Genomic DNA, 19,578 nt, shown 5'->3' on the forward strand with positions numbered 1-19,578 from the left:
TTTGTTGATCACCTCAATAATTTGTTTACTGTTAGAATTATATGTCATGATAAGTCTGGTTTTACCATCAGTCTTTTTACTTTTTGACTGTAATAATTCTTTTCTCGTGGTTGAGAGGGCTCTTTTCTCAGCTTTCTTGATTGAGGTCTTACTATAACCACGTTTTTGAAGTCTTACTTCTAGTTCTTTTGCTCTTTTGCTTTAAATAGAGCATCTTCAGAGCAGTTGCGTTTAGTTCTCAAGAATTCCCCAATAGGGAGAGATTTAATGGTACTTGGCGCATGGGCACTAGTGCTATAAAGTAGTGTATTTGTGGCTGTAGATTTTCTATATAGATCAGTCCAGTTAGATTTTTTAAAAATTAACAGATCAAGAAAAGGCACCTCTTTTTGACTTGTGTGGTATTTAAATCATTGTTGTTCAATTCAATCAAAAATTCATCTAGTTTGTCTTTGGTGCCTTCCCAGATGAATATGATGTCATCTATATATCTCAGCCACATTGGGATGAATTGTGAGTATTCATCATGTTTATCAGAGAATACAACGGTTTGCTCCTACCAACCTAGGAATAAATTTGCACAGGTTGGTGCGCAGGCTGTGCCCATTGCTGTCCCACGAATTTGAAGATAGTAACAGTTGTTGAACACAAAGAAATTTTTTGTCAATACAAATTCCAGTAATTTCAATATAAACTCATTGTGGTTTGAATCTTCTTCAGATGACATATCTAGATAGTGTTTAACTGCCTGTAATCCTAATTTGTGGCTTATACTAGTATATAAAAAGACTCCACATCGAATAAACATAGAATAAACCCCCCAGTATTTACTCTTGTAATATTATAAACTAGGGGGAGCAGTTCCACTAATTACTCAGAAATTATCTAAAATCTCTCTTTAAGAAATATACACACGTATCAATACATAGTACATATTCAATGCATATATGACACTGCACATTCGATAAAGTACATGGTATTTCACAATATACCATAATCATTCCTAATTAATGTGGATAAACCAAACCACTAATTATCTGTATTCATTTTTTGACAATTCTCCGAGTTTCACCATATGAATGAATAGTGATTAGTCTAAAGACTTTGGATTAACTGTGGACCTTAGAGCTATATTATCACAGACTAACCCAGTATTTGAACTCAGAGTGTTTATCTGTCAGGATTTCTACTATAAGATAACTACCTGAAGCTCTGATTTAAGTTATAACAATTCCGGTGTTTCTAATTTTATTGTTTTTCCATTTATTTTAAAGTCCTAATAAAAGTTATATTTTAATTTATCTAGTGATTCGGCCACTTGTATTTCAATCTATTATTATCACTATTTGGGAATTAGAGTGCTATCCACATGTACAACCCCTGGAGACTCACATCTCCTTTGATTCTAAATGTTGATTAGTACACAGCACCAAGTATCTATATTTTAGATACAAACCTATGAGGAGGATACACAGATTACCTCCTCTTAGTTATTTTCAGTAAATATATTCCCTGTTACTCAACAGTAGTGCCATTGGGCCCTTTTTCCTTGTCAACAAATCATATTGTGATCACTAGGCGCCATCACCGGACCAGCCGGACATAAAAAGGCGCCACGTGTCTGAACTAGGCCTCAAAGACGGGAGGATTTGTACCCAGTCAGGACCAGCCTGAACCCAAGGGCCCCAGCACTGTCAAAGCCACAAAGAGTGACCCCCGAGATGGAGGAATAAAGAACTGTCAGACAGAACATAGGACTAGTACGTCCTCACTCTTGTAAAAGTAAACAGTGCAACCACAAAATCGCAGGTATCAATTCCAGAGAATAAAGAAGGAAACAATAAGGCAATCCGTAGGTCATCACCCAGGAAGAACGGACAGAACCGCAGGACCAGCCCAACAGGGATCCGAGACTTCCAAGCTCAGAACTGGAAAAGGATACACAAACAACAAAGAATATAAGAAGATTACTTCATCCCCTTATGTCTATGCTAGCAAGCCAGATGAAAATTAAAGGGAAACTGAACCCAAATGTTTTCTTTCATGATTCTGATAAGAGCATGAAATTTTAAGCAACTTTCTAATTTACTCCTATTATCAAATTTTCTTCAGTCTCTTGGTATCTTTATTTGAAATGCAAGAATGTAAGTTTAGATGACAGCCAATTTTGGTGAACAACCTGGGTTCTTCTTGTTGATTGGTGGATACATTCATCCACCAATAAAAAAAAAGTGCTGTCCAGAGTACTAAACTAATAAAAAAAGCTTAGATGCCTTCTTTTTTCAATAAAGATACCAAGAGAACAAAGAAAAATTAATAGGAGTAAATTAGAAAGTTGCTTAAAATTGCATGCTCTAATTGGGTTTAGTGTCCCTTTAAGACTGAGAATCCCCAGACCCATTATGAGTGGGATCCTCCAGCAAGCCAAAACGTGCCTCAGTAGAACACGAAGATGCGCCAGTCTGTAACGAAAGGCGCAACATACCTGCCGGGACAAAAGAAATCACCAGCCCTGAAGGTTGACCCCATGAGGCCTCAGGGGTAGTCGCTCCCCCGGAGGGTTGAACTGGACCGGGCGATTCCACACCTGACGAGCCCTGGTTAACGGAACACGGACAATATCGTAAGCACACTCCCGGGAGGTGCAGATGCGCCAGTGCCAAAGATATGGCCATGCAGAACCGTGTTGTAACCTCCGGTGGGAACAGGCTACACACCCTAGAAAGATAAGTAGTGTTTGGGTTATCTGCATGCGTAGTAAGAGTTGGTGGTAGGGAACTCGTCTCGTGAGAAATAGAATCCCCAGAGGCGGATGGCTAAGTGGGCACCCGATTCCTCAATCCCAAGGAACAGAGCACTGTAAAACGGCATTCGGAACATAACTGTTGGGCATGTATCACCCGGGCCAATTCATATTCTTCGCAAGAAGTAGAGTCTGAATCAGAGACATCCGTCTCCAAAAAAATCAGGATCCTCCATAACTAGGACACTGAATAAAAAATGGACCAATAGGAAAAATCTAAACGGCACCTTACAACCCCAATGACTGGAGCATTCACCACCTCCAGAGAACCAGACACCAGCGGACCAGGATTTCTCCGTCACCACACGGTCAGGAAAGCGGAAATTGAGTCACAAGGTAAAACGTGCAGTCCATGCAAAAGCACGCCTGACCATAAAGGCTGCGTCACTAGACATAGGCCGTTATTTCCAAAATAGCCATGAGCCGAAGCAACACTACACAGTAGCAGAAATAATCACATAAACATGACTATAAACCCCCCCTGGCAGCTAAACTCGTCAATGCTGATTACTTGTGGAGCTGTTAATATGAGTCGGGATGGTTTCGCAGAAAGACTCTCCCTGCATCTCCAGACTAACCTTCATCCGTGCTCTAACTGAGAGGCTGACAGGACTACTTAAAACTCCAGTCCCATCTCGAAGAGTACTACCCTCCATAAGAGACTATCGAAAACTTCTGACACTTCTCTGCCAACATCCTGGGATGAAAGGCAAAGAATGACTGGGGGAGGTATTTAAGCCTTTGGCTGGGGTGTCTTTGCCTCCTTCTGGTGGCCAGGTTCTGAATTCCCAAAAGTAATGAATGCAGCTGTGGACTCTTTCCATTTATGAAGAAAACAAAAGGACCCACGGGTCCTTCACAGATACGGGGGTACCTCCCAATCCAGCAGAACACGTAAAAACCCTTTGCTCACCCTAGGTGAGAAGAAGAGAATGAGGAAATGGTAAAAACCCTACCAATAGAGGCTAAACCCCAATATTGTCAGTGCAGTTGGAACCACAACTGGAGCCTACCAGAAGCATCAGATGTCCCAGCAGAAAAGTAGGGATCCGTCAGAAACCTCAAACTGAAGCCTCAGGCTGATATAAATTTCCTATGAAAGTCCGAAACCCCCGCCCGCTCCAAAGGGACACGTGGGAGAACCAAACCCTAAGATTAAAAAGGACCGTTTCACAGGAACACAATCTCCCTAGAGCTCATTTCTACGCTTATCTCCAGGTTAGACATTGGATTGGGGAGATAAAACAGAAAACAGGTGCAGACTTAGATTCTGGAGAATTGAGGGTCATGATCACGAAGTATCAGGAGGGGGTGAGGACCATCTCTCAGACGTATAAGGCACTAATGAAATTAGCTGGCGAAAGTAACAATATCGCCATTCAAGAAAAGTGGAACAGAGCAAACGTCAGGGTGGAGAGATGGGCTTCAAAAGCAACAGATTTAAATAGCTTTAAAGAATCACACTTGAAAGTTCTAAATCTGGCTTATTTGACGCCAAACAGAATGGCAAGGTGGGCACAGGGGCAGGGAAACTGCTCTAGATGTGGCTTTATGGGAGCGAATATGGTACAGTGTTTCTGGCTATGCCCCAAAGTTTCCCAATTTTGGCAAAAAGTATCATTTTGGGGCTCTTAGACTTTAGGAATTCGACTCAAATTGGATCTATTGCAGGTTCTCGTCCTTTGTAAAGTCTCACCGGAAGTGATAAATACAAGATTTATAAACTTACTTATATTGATCGGTAGGAATCTAATTCTAAAATTATGGAAGAGTAAGAAAGGACCAAATTTCACAGAGTTCCTGACTAATATACAGCATCATATTGTTCTGGAGCAGTTTAATTTGAAAACCCCCAATTCTAAACAAATTGCAAGATTCTATAGCAAATGGAAGTGTTACGTCTGCTCCCTGTCTCCAGGAGTAAAAAATCAGCTCTCTCTCCCCTTCAAAAACTCTAGCTGGGTCAAAGGTCAATTAGAACAAAGGTTATTACCCACCATCTGGTTCACAAACAACTAGAGCTACTCTATACCTGAGCCTCTTACTCCCAATATATCAGGTTTTTTTTTTCTTTTTTTTGGGGGGGGCCTCCCTCAATCCCCCTTCCCTCCTTGCCCAGTGGGAACGATGTAAGATACCAGGCACATTAGAGTTACTGAAACAAGGTAATATATCCAGCTGAAGGAGGTGGAAAGAACCTTAGCAATATAAGCAGAACTATGTTTGCAATTTTGAGTTAATATTACAGCAATCTAATGTAACACTGTAAATTTGAAATGATACACAAGTGTAATTGTCAATGCTGGCTTTAGGTTGTAGTTTGTATCCTCTTTTTTTCTCTATTTTGCATGTTATATAAGATGTATTTCATAGCTATGGCCAGGTAATATGATTATATGCCATAGAATAATTCTTTCTTTTTTTTCTTTTGATTGTATTTACAACACTGTATGTTATTAATTCAAATAAAAATTATAATAAAAAAAAAATAAAAAATAAAAAAAAAAGGACCGTTCATAACCGTTCCAGGCAAGAGACATGGTCCTAAGCCAGAGTCCTCGAAAAACAGAGCCGAACTGAAGAAGATCTACGCTCCTGAGGAACCCATAAGCTGCCTCCTATGGTTAGGAGCGTACCCAGACAGTGCCTTACGCCATCTAAATCCTTAGATGTAAAGAACCTAGCAACAGCCACAAACCCAAGAGTCTGAAAAAGACTCCCCACCGGTTTAAAAAAAGGGCAAACAGTACCCCTGGATCGCAAGGTAATCCATGTAGACAGGCCTAACAACCTGACCCACACACTGAATATAAATAGTCAATTTCCTGACCCAGACAGGTAAAAAGACTGCAACTAACCCCAGACCTCCTACCCTTAAGCCCGAAGGGCTAGGTCTGCAATAAGATCGACAGATAGCATCCGAGAATCTAAAGAGCATGGTAAGACAATGGGCAGTTCTTATCTTGAGAAGACGAAAGCCTCCAGAGATCCATGCAGGATCAGTCTCCCGACATCCTTGAAATGGAACAACAACGGGAGCCTTGCAGCTCCTGGTAGAAAGGCAGGGTGGCCCCTGCACTCTACGTACTAGAGCAAATGAAACACTGAGAAAAAGGAAGGACATGCCCGCACTTCCAGAACAAAATGACCCAAGACGGGAGGGAAGGAAATATCGCCACCGCAAAAGGAATGCAATTAGGCCACAGAGACGTCATCCGGAGATACCGCAAGTAAAGACACAAATCTTCCACCAGATACTAGACCTCCGGAAGTCAATCCCATCTCCAGACTCCAAAGGAATGGAAATCTACAGTGCCGAGACCCCAGGGACCCTAGGAACCACGATGACATCTGGAAAAAAAGTCGGTCACACATCTCAAGCAATATTGCCAGAAAAAAACAACTTATATCGGAGCAGAGCTGCAACAACTTATCGGCATAATCGATTATGAACATATTTGTCAACGAATCTCATAATCGATTAGTTGGTTTGCAATTAGTTGGTCTGTGCACAGAACCAGCTGCTTTACTCCGCTGAGCTCCTGCACATTATATTGTGATTTATGGTTATGTCCTTAGCCTAAAGAATGTCTACAGACATTTTACTTTTCAGTTTTTCAGGACACTATAAGTTTCTTTTTAAGTTTACAACTACTCCTGTGTTATGTGCAACCCAGAAATAAAATAGGAGTCATAATTTGGATTGCTGATATTAAATCAGGGGATTTGGGACTATGCTTTGCATGATATAGTGCCGAGCTTGTTATTTACACCTAACCCCAGATTGATGGCATTTGTTATATGAATTGATGTCACCATTATCTGTTTGCACAGTTTTTTGCAGATCGCTTGCTATTGCTGATTATATGTACTCTATAGATAAATGTGTAAGGCTGTGTCCTGTTACTGATATATAGTCTTTAGCCCTTTTGCCTTTTTTTTTTTTTAATTAATTGGAATATGTACCAAATTCAACCTATGTAAGTATATATCTATTATTTTAAGAGTGGACTAGATTTTTTTTTTCCCCTAACCTTATAGCTGGTTGTTTGCCATTCCATATAGATATTCAAGATATTTTCATGTCACAATGAAGTCCAGGCTTTCATTGTTAAGATGCCCTTTGCATTGGTGGAGAGCTAACAAAGATAAATAGCCCACCTTGGTGAAATTGGAAAAACCCTACTTATGCATCTCAGGCACCTCAACACCATCTGAGTGCCTCTTCTCTGCCGCTGGCAAAATAACTGCAAAAAGAGACCCAGCCTCAGCCAGGAGCATGTGGTCATGTTGCCATTTTTGCATTTCAATGCAAAGTTTCTGAAATAGTGAATAACTGTTATAAACAGTGGTAGTCTACCTCTTTCTAATTTTACCTCTTTTCAAACAGTTTGTGATTTTGTTTTACAATAAAAAATTTGTTCTGCTGCTTAAACATTGGACCAACAGTTATGTTAATGTAAAGTTGTAGTCTGAAGTTCATATTTATAACACTCAGTATGTAGATTTTTATTTTAAATATAGGGAAAAAAATAATCGGCCGATTAATCGATTATGAAAATAATAGTTAGTTGCAGCCCTATATCGGAGCTCACAACCTTCCTTCCGGAAGAGTTGGATCTATACCCCAGGCCCCATACTTGTCATAGGAACACTGGGTCATAAGAGACATTCTATTTTTCTTTTTTTAAATCCGACACGATAATCAGCACCACGAGGGTGACATGAGCCCAAAAAAACTGTAGACAGCGCCGACCAGTACCTGCCTGGTACAAGAACACTCCAGAACTGTCTAAGGTCCAAGAAAAATCGACCCGAAGGTTCGATAATATGAACTAGAAAATATAACCTCGGTCTTAACCAAAGAGCGCAACATCCGAGGAAGTACCCATGCGACAACAAAATCGCAAGTATCAGTTCCAGAGAAAGAACATTCCCAAAACAGAAGTTATATCAGAGGTGAGCTTATACAAACAAATTAAATACATCCGAACCGGATACAAAATAAAAGTAAGGCAGCAACCGCGGGTGAACACCCAAAGAAAAAAGGTACGCCAACCGGACCAGCAGTTCAGAGGCCCCCGTTCACCCAAGCTCAGAACAGGAACTGATACATAAAAGAAAGAAAAACAGATGTCAAATGAGATTAGCTTCATCCTTATTTTGCATCACTATTTTGCAGTAAATCATTACACTAAAAAAGACCAGCGAGTGCAAGTTTGTTTCTTTTTTCTATATTGATTTTCACTAGCACCCTGGCAGTTGTTACTAAGTGAGAGTGCACATCTTTGCTACTGATATATATATATATATCTATATATACATACATATATATATATATATATATATATATATATATATATATATATATATATATATATATATATATATATATATACACACACACACACACACACACATCAAATGCTGTTGGTCACTACGGCAACGGTAAACAATTCCAGTGATTGGCCGTTTGCCCCCCACGTGAGAGTCATGTGCAGTTCCGGGTTCTCTACCCGGCGTTGTATACCGATGCGGCAGTGAATGGCTACTGAGTCTCTGTTATGCGTCCCTACTCTGGTGAGTTATTAACCGATGTTATGATTCTGCATCCTTAAAGATTTCTAGTATCTCTAGACATAATATTGAGCAGTAAATGGCGTTATGAATGATCGATTGGAAACCGTAACTCTGCTTATTCTGTGATCTGTTTGTATTCCATGTTTGTCTCCATTGCTCCACAGTTTCCTTATTGTGCACTTGGGCTGTCACTAGTATGTTAGAGCCAGGATGGCTCATCTATATATACTTTTTAATATACGATAGCACTTGTTTGTTTATAATGTGACTCATAGGTCACCATAGTTACCAATTTGGCGGGTTTTTTGATCTAATTGAGGGGAGGGGTTTGGTTTTACACAGTGTATAAAGTCACTATTGTTTGTTAACACATTGTCTGAGGAAGGGGATTTTTTTTGTCCTCGAAACGTCACAACTTTTCAGTAAAATATTTCACTAAAATGACCAGCGAGTGCAAGTCTGTTATTTTTCTATATTGATTCCCACTAGCACCCTGGCAGTTGCTACTAAGTGAGAGTGCACATCTTTGCTACTGAGATAGATATATATATATATAGATATAGATATATATATATATATAGATATATATATATATATATATATATATATATATATATATATATATATATATATATATATATATATATATATATATATATATATATAACAAGTTCATGAAAATCATGGGAGGAATCGTGATGCATCGCGGAATCGAATCGTTACCATGATAATCGTAATCGAATCGATTCGTGAGACCAGTGAAGATGCGCACCCCTAGTTAGCAGATAGAACCACATTAACATGATTAAAGTCCCCCCTGTTCAATAACCCCCCTCAGAGGATAATAACCCATGATTCCTATTTTAAGATAAAAGGAGTCCCATTGGGACCTTACCTTCTCGATAACATCACATAATGAAGTAAAATGAAACAAATGTACTGGAATTTACACTGTGGAACAGGAACACAGCCCTTCAAGTATGACAGATAGTAGCCTCGCCTCTGACATGGACTGGAGTGAATAAAGGCAGGCAGCTAAACTCGTCAATGCTGATTACCAAGGAGCTGTTAATATGAGTCGGGATGGTTTCGCAGAAAGACTCTCCCTGCATCTCTGGACTCTAATCTTCATCCATGCTCTTACTGAGAGGCTGACAGGACTACTTAAAACTCCAGTCCCATTTCGAAGAGTACTACCCTCCATAAGAGACTATCGAAAATGTATTTAAGCCTTCGGCTTGGGTGTCTTTGCCTCCTCCTGGTGGCCAGGTTCTGAATTCCCAAAAGTAATGAATGCAGCTGTGGACTCTTCCAGTTTAAAAAGAAAATGTTGTATAAGCTATAAGAGAGACCTTTGTGAGTTCTTCCAGCTCTAATATTGTTGACTTTATTTGCATCCCATATTTTAGTTGTTTTTTTTTAAGGGGCCCTACTATTAGAAAAGGTTGTGTTATAAAGCCCCATATGTGAGGTTGATCAGTGAATTTTTGGATATAGCAGGCAATACCTCATTTCAGTTTGTAATGGTTTTTCATGGTTATAAGAATGATAACCGACTACTCATAATGCTTTTGTTTTGTATGTAAACAATACTTATAACCTCAATAAAAAAAGTTATTAAAAAAAAATATGACAGTTAAAACATCTCCTTTGCAATATGCACTATGGGTATCATGTACCTTTAAGGGCATAAACGGGAAACAGTTGAGAAACAAAATGTAAGAGAAAACAATCATAGCTATTTTATAGTATCAGACCTAAACAATATTCCTCAGAACTTTTTACAAGCTGTGTGCACAAATACATTTTGCCTGTTGAGTATATGTTACTGTAGAAGTGCATTTATGCAAAGAAAGTGAGCAAATGAAATCAATGTCACAGTGGTTAAAAACATGACTATAATATCCCTTTAGCTTACCAGTGAGACCCAAATAGGCAACTACATAACGAGTTTCAAGGCCATCTTTTACTGTCTGAATGGCACCATAGATTGGAGGTAGAATCATAATCAGGTTGCTCACCGTGTTCCCTGTAGAACAGAAAAGGGATTTATAAACCAGACAAACCTAAGAAATCCAGCTTTTTCACAACTGCATAAATAGAGGTTTCAAAATTATTTAACTAATCATCAGTTTATTTATTAGTGATTTGCAAAATGACTTAGAGATGATAAAGTTGACAGGTTTTAAAATCGGGTCCGGAATCTAAGCGATTTTTAGATGGACTTTAATTGATCACTTTTAATAAATATGCGCAATAATCTAGCTGTTCCATTCTAATACCCAGAGCCAACGGTTTGAACTGTTCTCCAATTGGCGCTCAAGCTACAAAAAAGTGTCGTATGGCTAGAGTGTCAATTGGTGAACAGTTTAAACTGTTGGAGTTTTGAAATGGGCAACTGGAGCACAGGGTATTAGAATGAAAGGACTGGATTAAAAAGTAAATTACAGCGCATCTTTATTAGAAGTGATCAATTGAAGTCCATCCAAAATATTGCTTAGTTTCCGGACCTAATTTGAAAACATGTCAAGTTCACCTTCAATTTAATGGCTAATTAGAGCTAACTAAAAATCATTTTGCAGAATTTTCAAAAAAACTAGGTTACAGAATTTGCTTTATGGCTTTTCTAGTGACAAGAGATATTTTTACACAAAAACAACATTTATAGCAAAAGGTAAAAAAAAAAAAAAAAATAATGAATGAATGTATATTGCAAAGTTGCTGTTTTTTACTACACACAATTAAACATATTAAATATTTAATGTATTGTAGCATGTTTACAGTACTTTGTATAGTTCTAGGCATCATATCAAAAGGTTATTACTGATTAAACATAGAAGGTGCACAGTGTAACAAACAAAACGTACAGATGCCTTTCAGACCGTATAAGATTGATAATAGCTATTCTGTCATCACAGACCAGTTTGGGTGAACTTATATAGTTACACAAATATTGTTAAAGGTAGGGATGCACCGAAATTTCGGCCGCAGAAAGTTTTGGCCGAAAAACAGAATTTATGTTTACCTGATAAATTTCTTTCTCCAACGGTGTGTCCGGTCCACGGCGTCATCCTTACTTGTGGGATATTCTCTTCCCCAACAGGAAATGGCAAAGAGCCCAGCAAAGCTGGTCACATGATCCCTCCTAGGCTCCGCCTACCCCAGTCATTCGACCGACGTTAAGGAGGAATATTTGCATAGGAGAAACCATATGGTACCGTGGTGACTGTAGTTAAAGAAAAATAAAATATCAGACCTGATTAAAAAAACCAGGGCGGGCCGTGGACCGGACACACCGTTGGAGAAAGAAATTTATCAGGTAAACATAAATTCTGTTTTCTCCAACATAGGTGTGTCCGGTCCACGGCGTCATCCTTACTTGTGGGAACCAATACCAAAGCTTTAGGACACGGATGAAGGGAGGGAGCAAATCAGGTCACCTAAATGGAAGGCACCACGGCTTGCAAAACCTTTCTCCCAAAAATAGCCTCAGAAGAAGCAAAAGTATCAAACTTGTAAAATTTGGTAAAAGTGTGCAGTGAAGACCAAGTCGCTGCCCTACATATCTGATCAACAGAAGCCTCGTTCTTGAAGGCCCATGTGGAAGCCACAGCCCTAGTGGAATGAGCTGTGATTCTTTCGGGAGGCTGCCGTCCGGCAGTCTCGTAAGCCAATCTGATGATGCTTTTAATCCAAAAAGAGAGAGAGGTAGAAGTTGCTTTTTGACCTCTCCTTTTACCTGAATAAACAACAAACAAGGAAGATGTTTGTCTAAAATCCTTTGTAGCATCTAAATAGAATTTTAGAGCGCGAACAACATCCAAATTGTGCAACAAACGTTCCTTCTTTGAAACTGGTTTTGGACACAGAGAAGGTACGATAATCTCCTGGTTAATGTTTTTGTTAGAAACAACTTTTGGAAGAAAACCAGGTTTAGTACGTAAAACCACCTTATCTGCATGGAACACCAGATAAGGAGGAGAACACTGCAGAGCAGATAATTCTGAGACTCTTCTAGCAGAAGAAATCGCAACTAAAAACAAAACTTTCCAAGATAATAACTTAATATCAACGGAATGTAAGGGTTCAAACGGAACCCCCTGAAGAACTGAAAGAACTAAATTGAGACTCCAAGGAGGAGTCAAAGGTTTGTAAACAGGCTTGATTCTAACCAGAGCCTGAACAAAGGCTTGAACATCTGGCACAGCTGCCAGCTTTTTGTGAAGTAATACCGACAAGGCAGAAATCTGTCCCTACAGGGAACATGCAGATAATCCTTTTTCCAATCCTTCTTGAAGGAAGGATAGAATCCTAGGAATCTTAACCTTGTCCCAAGGGAATCCTTTAGATTCACACCAACAGATATATTTTTTCCAAATTTTGTGGTAAATCTTTCTAGTCACAGGCTTTCTGGCCTGAACAAGAGTATCGATCACAGAATCTGAGAATCCTCGCTTCGATAAAATCAAGCGTTCAATCTCCAAGCAGTCAGCTGGAGTGAAACCAGATTCGGATGTTCGAACGGACCCTGAACAAGAAGGTCTCGTCTCAAAGGTAGCTTCCAAGGTGGAGCCGATGACATATTCACCAGATCTGCATACCAAGTCCTGCGTGGCCACGCAGGAGCTATCAAGATCACCGACGCCCTCTCCTGCTTGATCCTGGCTATCAGCCTGGGGATGAGAGGAAATGGCGGGAACACATAAGCTAGTTTGAAGGTCCAAGGTGCTACTAGTGCATCCACTAGAGCCGCCTTGGGATCCCTGGATCTGGCCCCGTAGCAAGGAACTTTGAAGTTCTGACGAGAGGCCATCAGATCCATGTCTGGAATGCCCCACAGGTGAGTGACTTGGGCAAAGATTTCCGGATGGAGTTCCCACTCCCCCGGATGCAATGTCTGACGACTCAGAAAATCCGCTTCCCAATTTTCCACTCCTGGGATGTGGATAGCAGACAGGTGGCAGGAGTGAGACTCCGCCCAAAGAATAATTTTGGTTACTTCTTCCATCGCTAGGGAACTCCTTGTTCCCCCCTGATGGTTGATGTACGCAACAGTCGTCATGTTGTCTGATTGAAACCGTATGAACCTGGTCCTCGCAAGCTGGGGCCAGGCCTGGAGCGCATTGAATATCGCTCTCAGTTCCAGAATATTTATCGGTAGAAGAGATTCTTCCCGAGACCAAAGACCCTGAGCTGTCAGGGATCCCCAGACCGCGCCCCAGCCTATCAGACTGGCGTCGGTCGTGACAATGACCCACTCTGGTCTGTGGAACATCATCCCTTGAGACAGATTGTCCAGGGACAGCCACCAACGGAGTGAGTCTCTGGTCCTCTGATTTACTTGTATCTTCGGAGACAAGTCTGTATAGTCCCCATTCCACTGACTGAGCATGCACAGTTGTAATGGTCTTAGATGAATGCGCGCAAAAGGAACTATGTCCATCGCCGCCACCATCAACCCGATCACTTCCATGCACTGAGCTATGGAAGGAAGAGGAACGGAATGAAGTATCCGACAAGAGTCCAGAAGCTTTGTTTTTCTGGCCTCTGTTAGAAAGATCCTCATTTCTAAGGAGTCTATAATTGTTCCCAAGAAGGGAACCCTTGTTGACGGGGATAGAGAACTCTTTTCCACGTTCACTTTCCAGCCGTGAGATCTGAGAAAGGCCAGGACAATGTCCGTGTGAGCCTTTGCTTGAGGAAGGGACGACGCTTGAATCAGAATGTCGTCCAGGTAAGGTACTACTGCAATGCCCCTTGGTCTTAGCACCGCTAGAAGGGACCCTAGTACCTTTGTGAAAATCCTTGGAGCAGTGGCTAATCCGAAAGGAAGCGCCACGAACTGGTAATGTTTGTCCAGGAATGCAAACCTTAGGAACCGATGATGTTCCTTGTGGATAGGAATATGTAGATACGCATCCTTTAAATCCACCGTGGTCATAAATTGACCTTCCTGGATGGAAGGAAGGATAGTTCGAATGGTTTCCATCTTGAACGATGGGACCTTGAGAAATTTGTTTAAGATCTTGAGATCTAGGATTGGTCTGAACGTTCCCTCTTTTTTGGGAACTATGAACAGATTGGAGTAGAACCCCATCCCTTGTTCTCTTAATGGAACAGGATGAATCACTCCCATTTTTAACAGGTCTTCTACACAATGTAAGAACGCCTGTCTTTTTATGTGGTCTGAAGACAACTGCGACTTGTGGAACCTCCCCCTTGGGGGAAGTCCCTTGAATTCCAGAAGATAACCCTGGGAGACTATTTCTAGCGCCCAAGGATCCAGAACATCTCTTGCCCAAGCCTGAGCGAAGAGAGAGAGTCTGCCCCCCACCAGATCCGGTCCCGGATCGGGGGCCAATATTTCATGCTGTCTTGGTAGCAGTGGCAGGTTTCTTGGCCTGCTTTCCCTTGTTCCAGCCTTGCATTGGTCTCCAAGCTGGCTTGGCCTGAGAAGTATTACCCTCTTGCTTAGAGGACGTAGCACCTTGGGCTGGTCCGTTTTTACGAAAGGGACGAAAATTAGGTCTATTTTTTGCCTTGAAGGGCCGATCCTGAGGAAGGGCGTGGCCCTTACCCCCAGTGATATCAGAGATAATCTCTTTCAAGTCAGGACCAAACAGCGTTTTCCCCTTGAAAGGAATGTTTAGTAGCTTGTTCTTGGAAGACGCATCAGCCGACCAAGATTTCAACCAAAGCGCTCTGCGCGCCACAATAGCAAACCCAGAGTTCTTAGCCGCTAACTTAGCCAATTGCAAAGAGGCGTCTAGAGTGAAAGAATTAGCCAATTTGAGAGCATTGATTCTGTCCATAATCTCCTCATAAGGAGGAGAGTCACTATCGAGCACCTTAAGCAGTTCATCAAACCAGAAATATGCGGCTGTAGTGACAGGGACAATGCATGAAATGGGTTGTAGAAGGTAACCCTGCTGAACAAACATCTTTTTAAGCAAACCTTCTAATTTTTTATCCATAGGATCTTTGAAAGCACAACTATCCTCTATGGGAATAGTGGTGCGTTTGTTTAAAGTAGAAACCGCTCCCTCGACCTTGGGGACTGACTGCCATAAGTCCTTTCTGGGGTCGACCATAGGAAACAATTTTTTAAATATGGGGGGAGGGACGAAAGGAATACCGGGCCTTTCCCATTCTTTATTAACAATGTCCGCCACCCGCTTGGGTATAGGAAAAGCTTCTGGGAGCCCCGGCACCTCTAGGAACTTGTCCATTTTACATAGTTTCTCTGGGATGACTAAATTTTCACAATCATCCAGAGTGGATAATACCTCCTTAAGCAAAATGCGGAGATGTTCCAATTTAAATTTAAATGTAATCACATCAGATTCAGCCTGCTGAGAAATGTTCCCTAAATCAGTAATTTCTCCCTCAGACAAAACCTCCCTGGCCCCCTCAGATTGGGTTAGGGGCCCTTCAGAGATATTAATATCAGCGTCGTCATGCTCTTCAGTAACTAAAACAGAGCAGCCACGCTTACGCTGACAAGGGTTCATTTTGGCTAAAATGTTTTTGACAGAATTATCCATTACAGCCGTTAATTGTTGCATAGTAAGGAGTATTGGCGCGCTAGATGTACTAGGGGCCTCCTGAGTGGGCAAGACTCGTGTAGACGAAGGAGGGAATGATGCAGTACCATGCTTACTCCCCTCACTTGAGGAATCATCTTGGGCATCATTGTCATTATCACATAAATCACATTTATTTAAATGAATAGGAATTCTGGCTTCCCCACATTCAGAACACAGTCTATCTGGTAGTTCAGACATGTTAAACAGGCATAAACTTGATCAGAAAGTACAAAAAACGTTTTAAAATAAAACCGTTACTGTCACTTTAAATTTTAAACTGAACACACTTTATTACTGCAATTGCGAAAAAACATGAAGGAATTGTTCAAAATTCACCAAATTTTCACCACAGCGTCTTAAAGCCTTGAAAATATTGCACACCAATTTTGGAAGCTTTAACCCTTAAAATAACGGAACCGGAGCCGTTTTAAGCTTTAAACCCCTTTACAGTCCCTGGTATCTGCTTTGCTGAGACCCAACCAAACCCAAAGGGGAATACGATACCAAATGACGCCTTCAGAAGTCTTTTATAAGTATCAGAGCTCCTCTCACATGCGACTGCATGCCATGCCTCTCAAAAACAAGTGCGCAACACCGGCGCGAAAATGAGACTCTGCCTATGCTTTGGGAAAGCCCCTAAAGAATAAGGAGTCTAAAACAGTGCCTGCCGATATTATTAAATCAAAATACCCAGAATAAATGATTCCTCAAGGCTAAATAAGTGTTAATATCAATCGATTTAGCCCAAAAAAAGTCTACAGTTTAAATAAGCCCTTGTGAAGCCCTTATTTACAATCGTAATAAACATGGCTTACCGGATCCCATAGGGAAAATGACAGCTTCCAGCATTACATCGTCTTGTTAGAATGTGTCATACCTCAAGCAGCAAGAGACTGCAAACTGTTCCCCCAACTGAAGTTAATTGCTCTCAACAGTCCTGTGTGGAACAGCCATGGATTTTAGTTACGGTTGCTAAAATCATTTTCCTCATACAAACAGAATTCTTCATCTCTTTTCTGTTTCTGAGTAAATAGTACGTACCAGCACTATTTGAAAATAACAAACTCTTGATTGAATAATGAAAAACTACAGTTAAACACTAAAAAACTCTAAGCCATCTCCGTGGAGATGTTGCCTGTACAACGGCAAAGAGAATGACTGGGGTAGGCGGAGCCTAGGAGGGATCATGTGACCAGCTTTGCTGGGCTCTTTGCCATTTCCTGTTGGGGAAGAGAATATCCCACAAGTAAGGATGACGCCGTGGACCGGACACACCTATGTTGGAGAAATAGCATTTTTTGCCTTTTATTTTCGGCAAAATTATTGTGTAGCATATTTTAAATTTGATGCCAGCCTACAGCTGCTGTTTGAGTTCATTACTTAACTTACTGTTTTGCATATAATAATAGTTTTCTAGGACTATACTTTATTTTGATAATTGGTAACAAAACAAAAACGGTTAAATCGGATTCTGTTACACAGAACTAAATAAAGAATAATACTAGCGATGCAGCAAAATTTGGGCCTCCGAAAATGTGCAATTCCAATTTCGGCCCAAAGAGGACCAAAATGGCTAAAAATGTACAGCCCTCCCCTGTTCTATTGAGTTACATGTATATCCTTAGCATAAGTTGAGCAGCACAGCACTGGCATGGTACACAGAGCACACACATAAGTACCATAACATGATGATATTTGAAACCAGCAGAGAAGGAAACCAAAGTTCTGAATAGTGAATACAAATATCAAAGGAGGATAAGTAACATGTTTATAAAGACTTGATATTATCAGACACAGCCCTAAGCACACACAGTGAATATCTTTAAGCCTTATATACAGTGCTCATACATCAACCTCTTGTGCGTAGACATTCTATTCGCCTGAGGCAAATATGCGTGCACACTTTATAAGCATAAGCCCCAAGCTCGCACACAGTTGGTACAAATTAGCACCCACCAGACAGTGTATACAAAAAAAGCACAGTAACTTTCTATAACCACCTTGAACGTAAGGTTGTAGCCAAGTCCAGTGGTCCTGGTGATAGGTGACAGGCAGACTCCATTTGGGGCTCCGGACATATAATCTGACGGGTCAGTGTGAGACCCGAACCAGTAACTAGGCGGAGATACAATGAGAGACGATCAGGTTCAGCCACGCTCATTGCACGGATAACTACACCCAAAAACAAAACACATGTCCACCTCGTATTGTTGTCTGGCTATAACCACGCTCTCCCTTATAGAGCTCCAGTTTCACTGCAGATTACGCCCTACTGTACAAGTGACCATGTCCATTTGTTGGAGCTTTCCCGCCTACAAGCTCTCTCAGCTACACACACACACTGTAGTTAAAAAAGAAAAACACAATTTCGGTTTCGTTTCGGTTTTCGGCCAGGATCATCCTGAATTTTCGGTATCTGTTTCGGTCCAGAATTTTCATTTCGGTGCATCCCTAGTTAAAGGTATCTTTAAAACAGAACTAATGTGTTCTAAATCTATTAGCTAGAAGGTTTTATGTGGCAGCAAGATTAATATACATCACACACATATATATATATATATATACACATATATATACACACACATATCTCTGAGGAAGCGCATGCGTGAAACATGTCAGATAATATGAAGCTGCTGTACCTATCTACTACCTGCTGAATAAACACTCCACTGACATTGGCTACCAGTCCGGAATCTGTCTTTTTCTTCAATATATATATATATATATATATATATATATATATATATATATATATATATATATATATATATATATATATATATATATATATATATATATATATACACATACACACAAAATTTGTTTTTTTAGCACACCTTACAAAATTTATATACAACATCTGTGAGTGCTGCCAATATGACCCAGTAATTACACAAAGAGGTATTGGCGCACATCAATTTTCAAAAGCACAACATATTTTTTGAACTGCTGCAAAAAAATTGCCTGCAAACAAGATCAAAAGACAACTATTCTTTTTAAATATTGGGATCTTAGTCACACAATATGGCCATATTTTGCTTAGCCAGTCACCACTTACAAGGTGCCCCAATTAGACTGGTCCTAACACTACTTTGCCACAGAGAGCTGAATCACTCCTGCTTTTACTCTCCATAATAGAATGAGACTCCCTGGCTTTTTATTCACAACTATTACACTGCCATGAGCACACCTGAGCTTGGGTGGGGTGCTTAAACCAATGGGAGATGGTCAGTCTCCCTGATTACTTTTAAATACAAAATTTGTTTTTTTTAGCACACCTTACAAAATGTATATACAACATCTGTGAGTGCTGCCAATATCACTTGGCTAAGCAAAATATGGCCATATTGTGTGACTAAGATCCCAATATTATTTAAAAAGAATAGTTGTCTCTTGATGTTGTTTGCAGGCAATTTTTTTGCAACAGTTCAAAAAAATATGTTGTGCTTTTGAAAATGTATGTGCGCCAATACCTTTTTGTTTGTGTAATTACTGGGTCATATTGGCAGCACTCACAGATGTTGTATATAAATTTTGTAAGGTGTGCTAAAAAACAAATTTTGTATTTGTATTTAAAAGTAATCAGGGAGACTGACCATCTCCCATTGG

The 19,578-nt window shown here is 40.4% G+C and overlaps 1 protein-coding gene across 1 annotated transcript in view; it reads right to left on the reverse strand.

Annotated features, from left to right (window-relative positions):
- The window catches only part of LOC128654662 (alkaline ceramidase 3-like), a 138,469-nt gene that overhangs the window by 83,642 nt on the left and 35,249 nt on the right, over positions 1-19,578 (reverse strand). The window contains 1 exon segment of the mRNA XM_053708693.1: positions 10,302-10,412. Coding sequence (XP_053564668.1) covers positions 10,302-10,412 — 111 coding nt within the window.

The sequence above is a fragment of the Bombina bombina genome, chromosome 3 (genome assembly GCF_027579735.1).
Source record: "Bombina bombina isolate aBomBom1 chromosome 3, aBomBom1.pri, whole genome shotgun sequence".
Classification (NCBI taxonomy): Eukaryota; Metazoa; Chordata; class Amphibia; order Anura; family Bombinatoridae; genus Bombina; species Bombina bombina.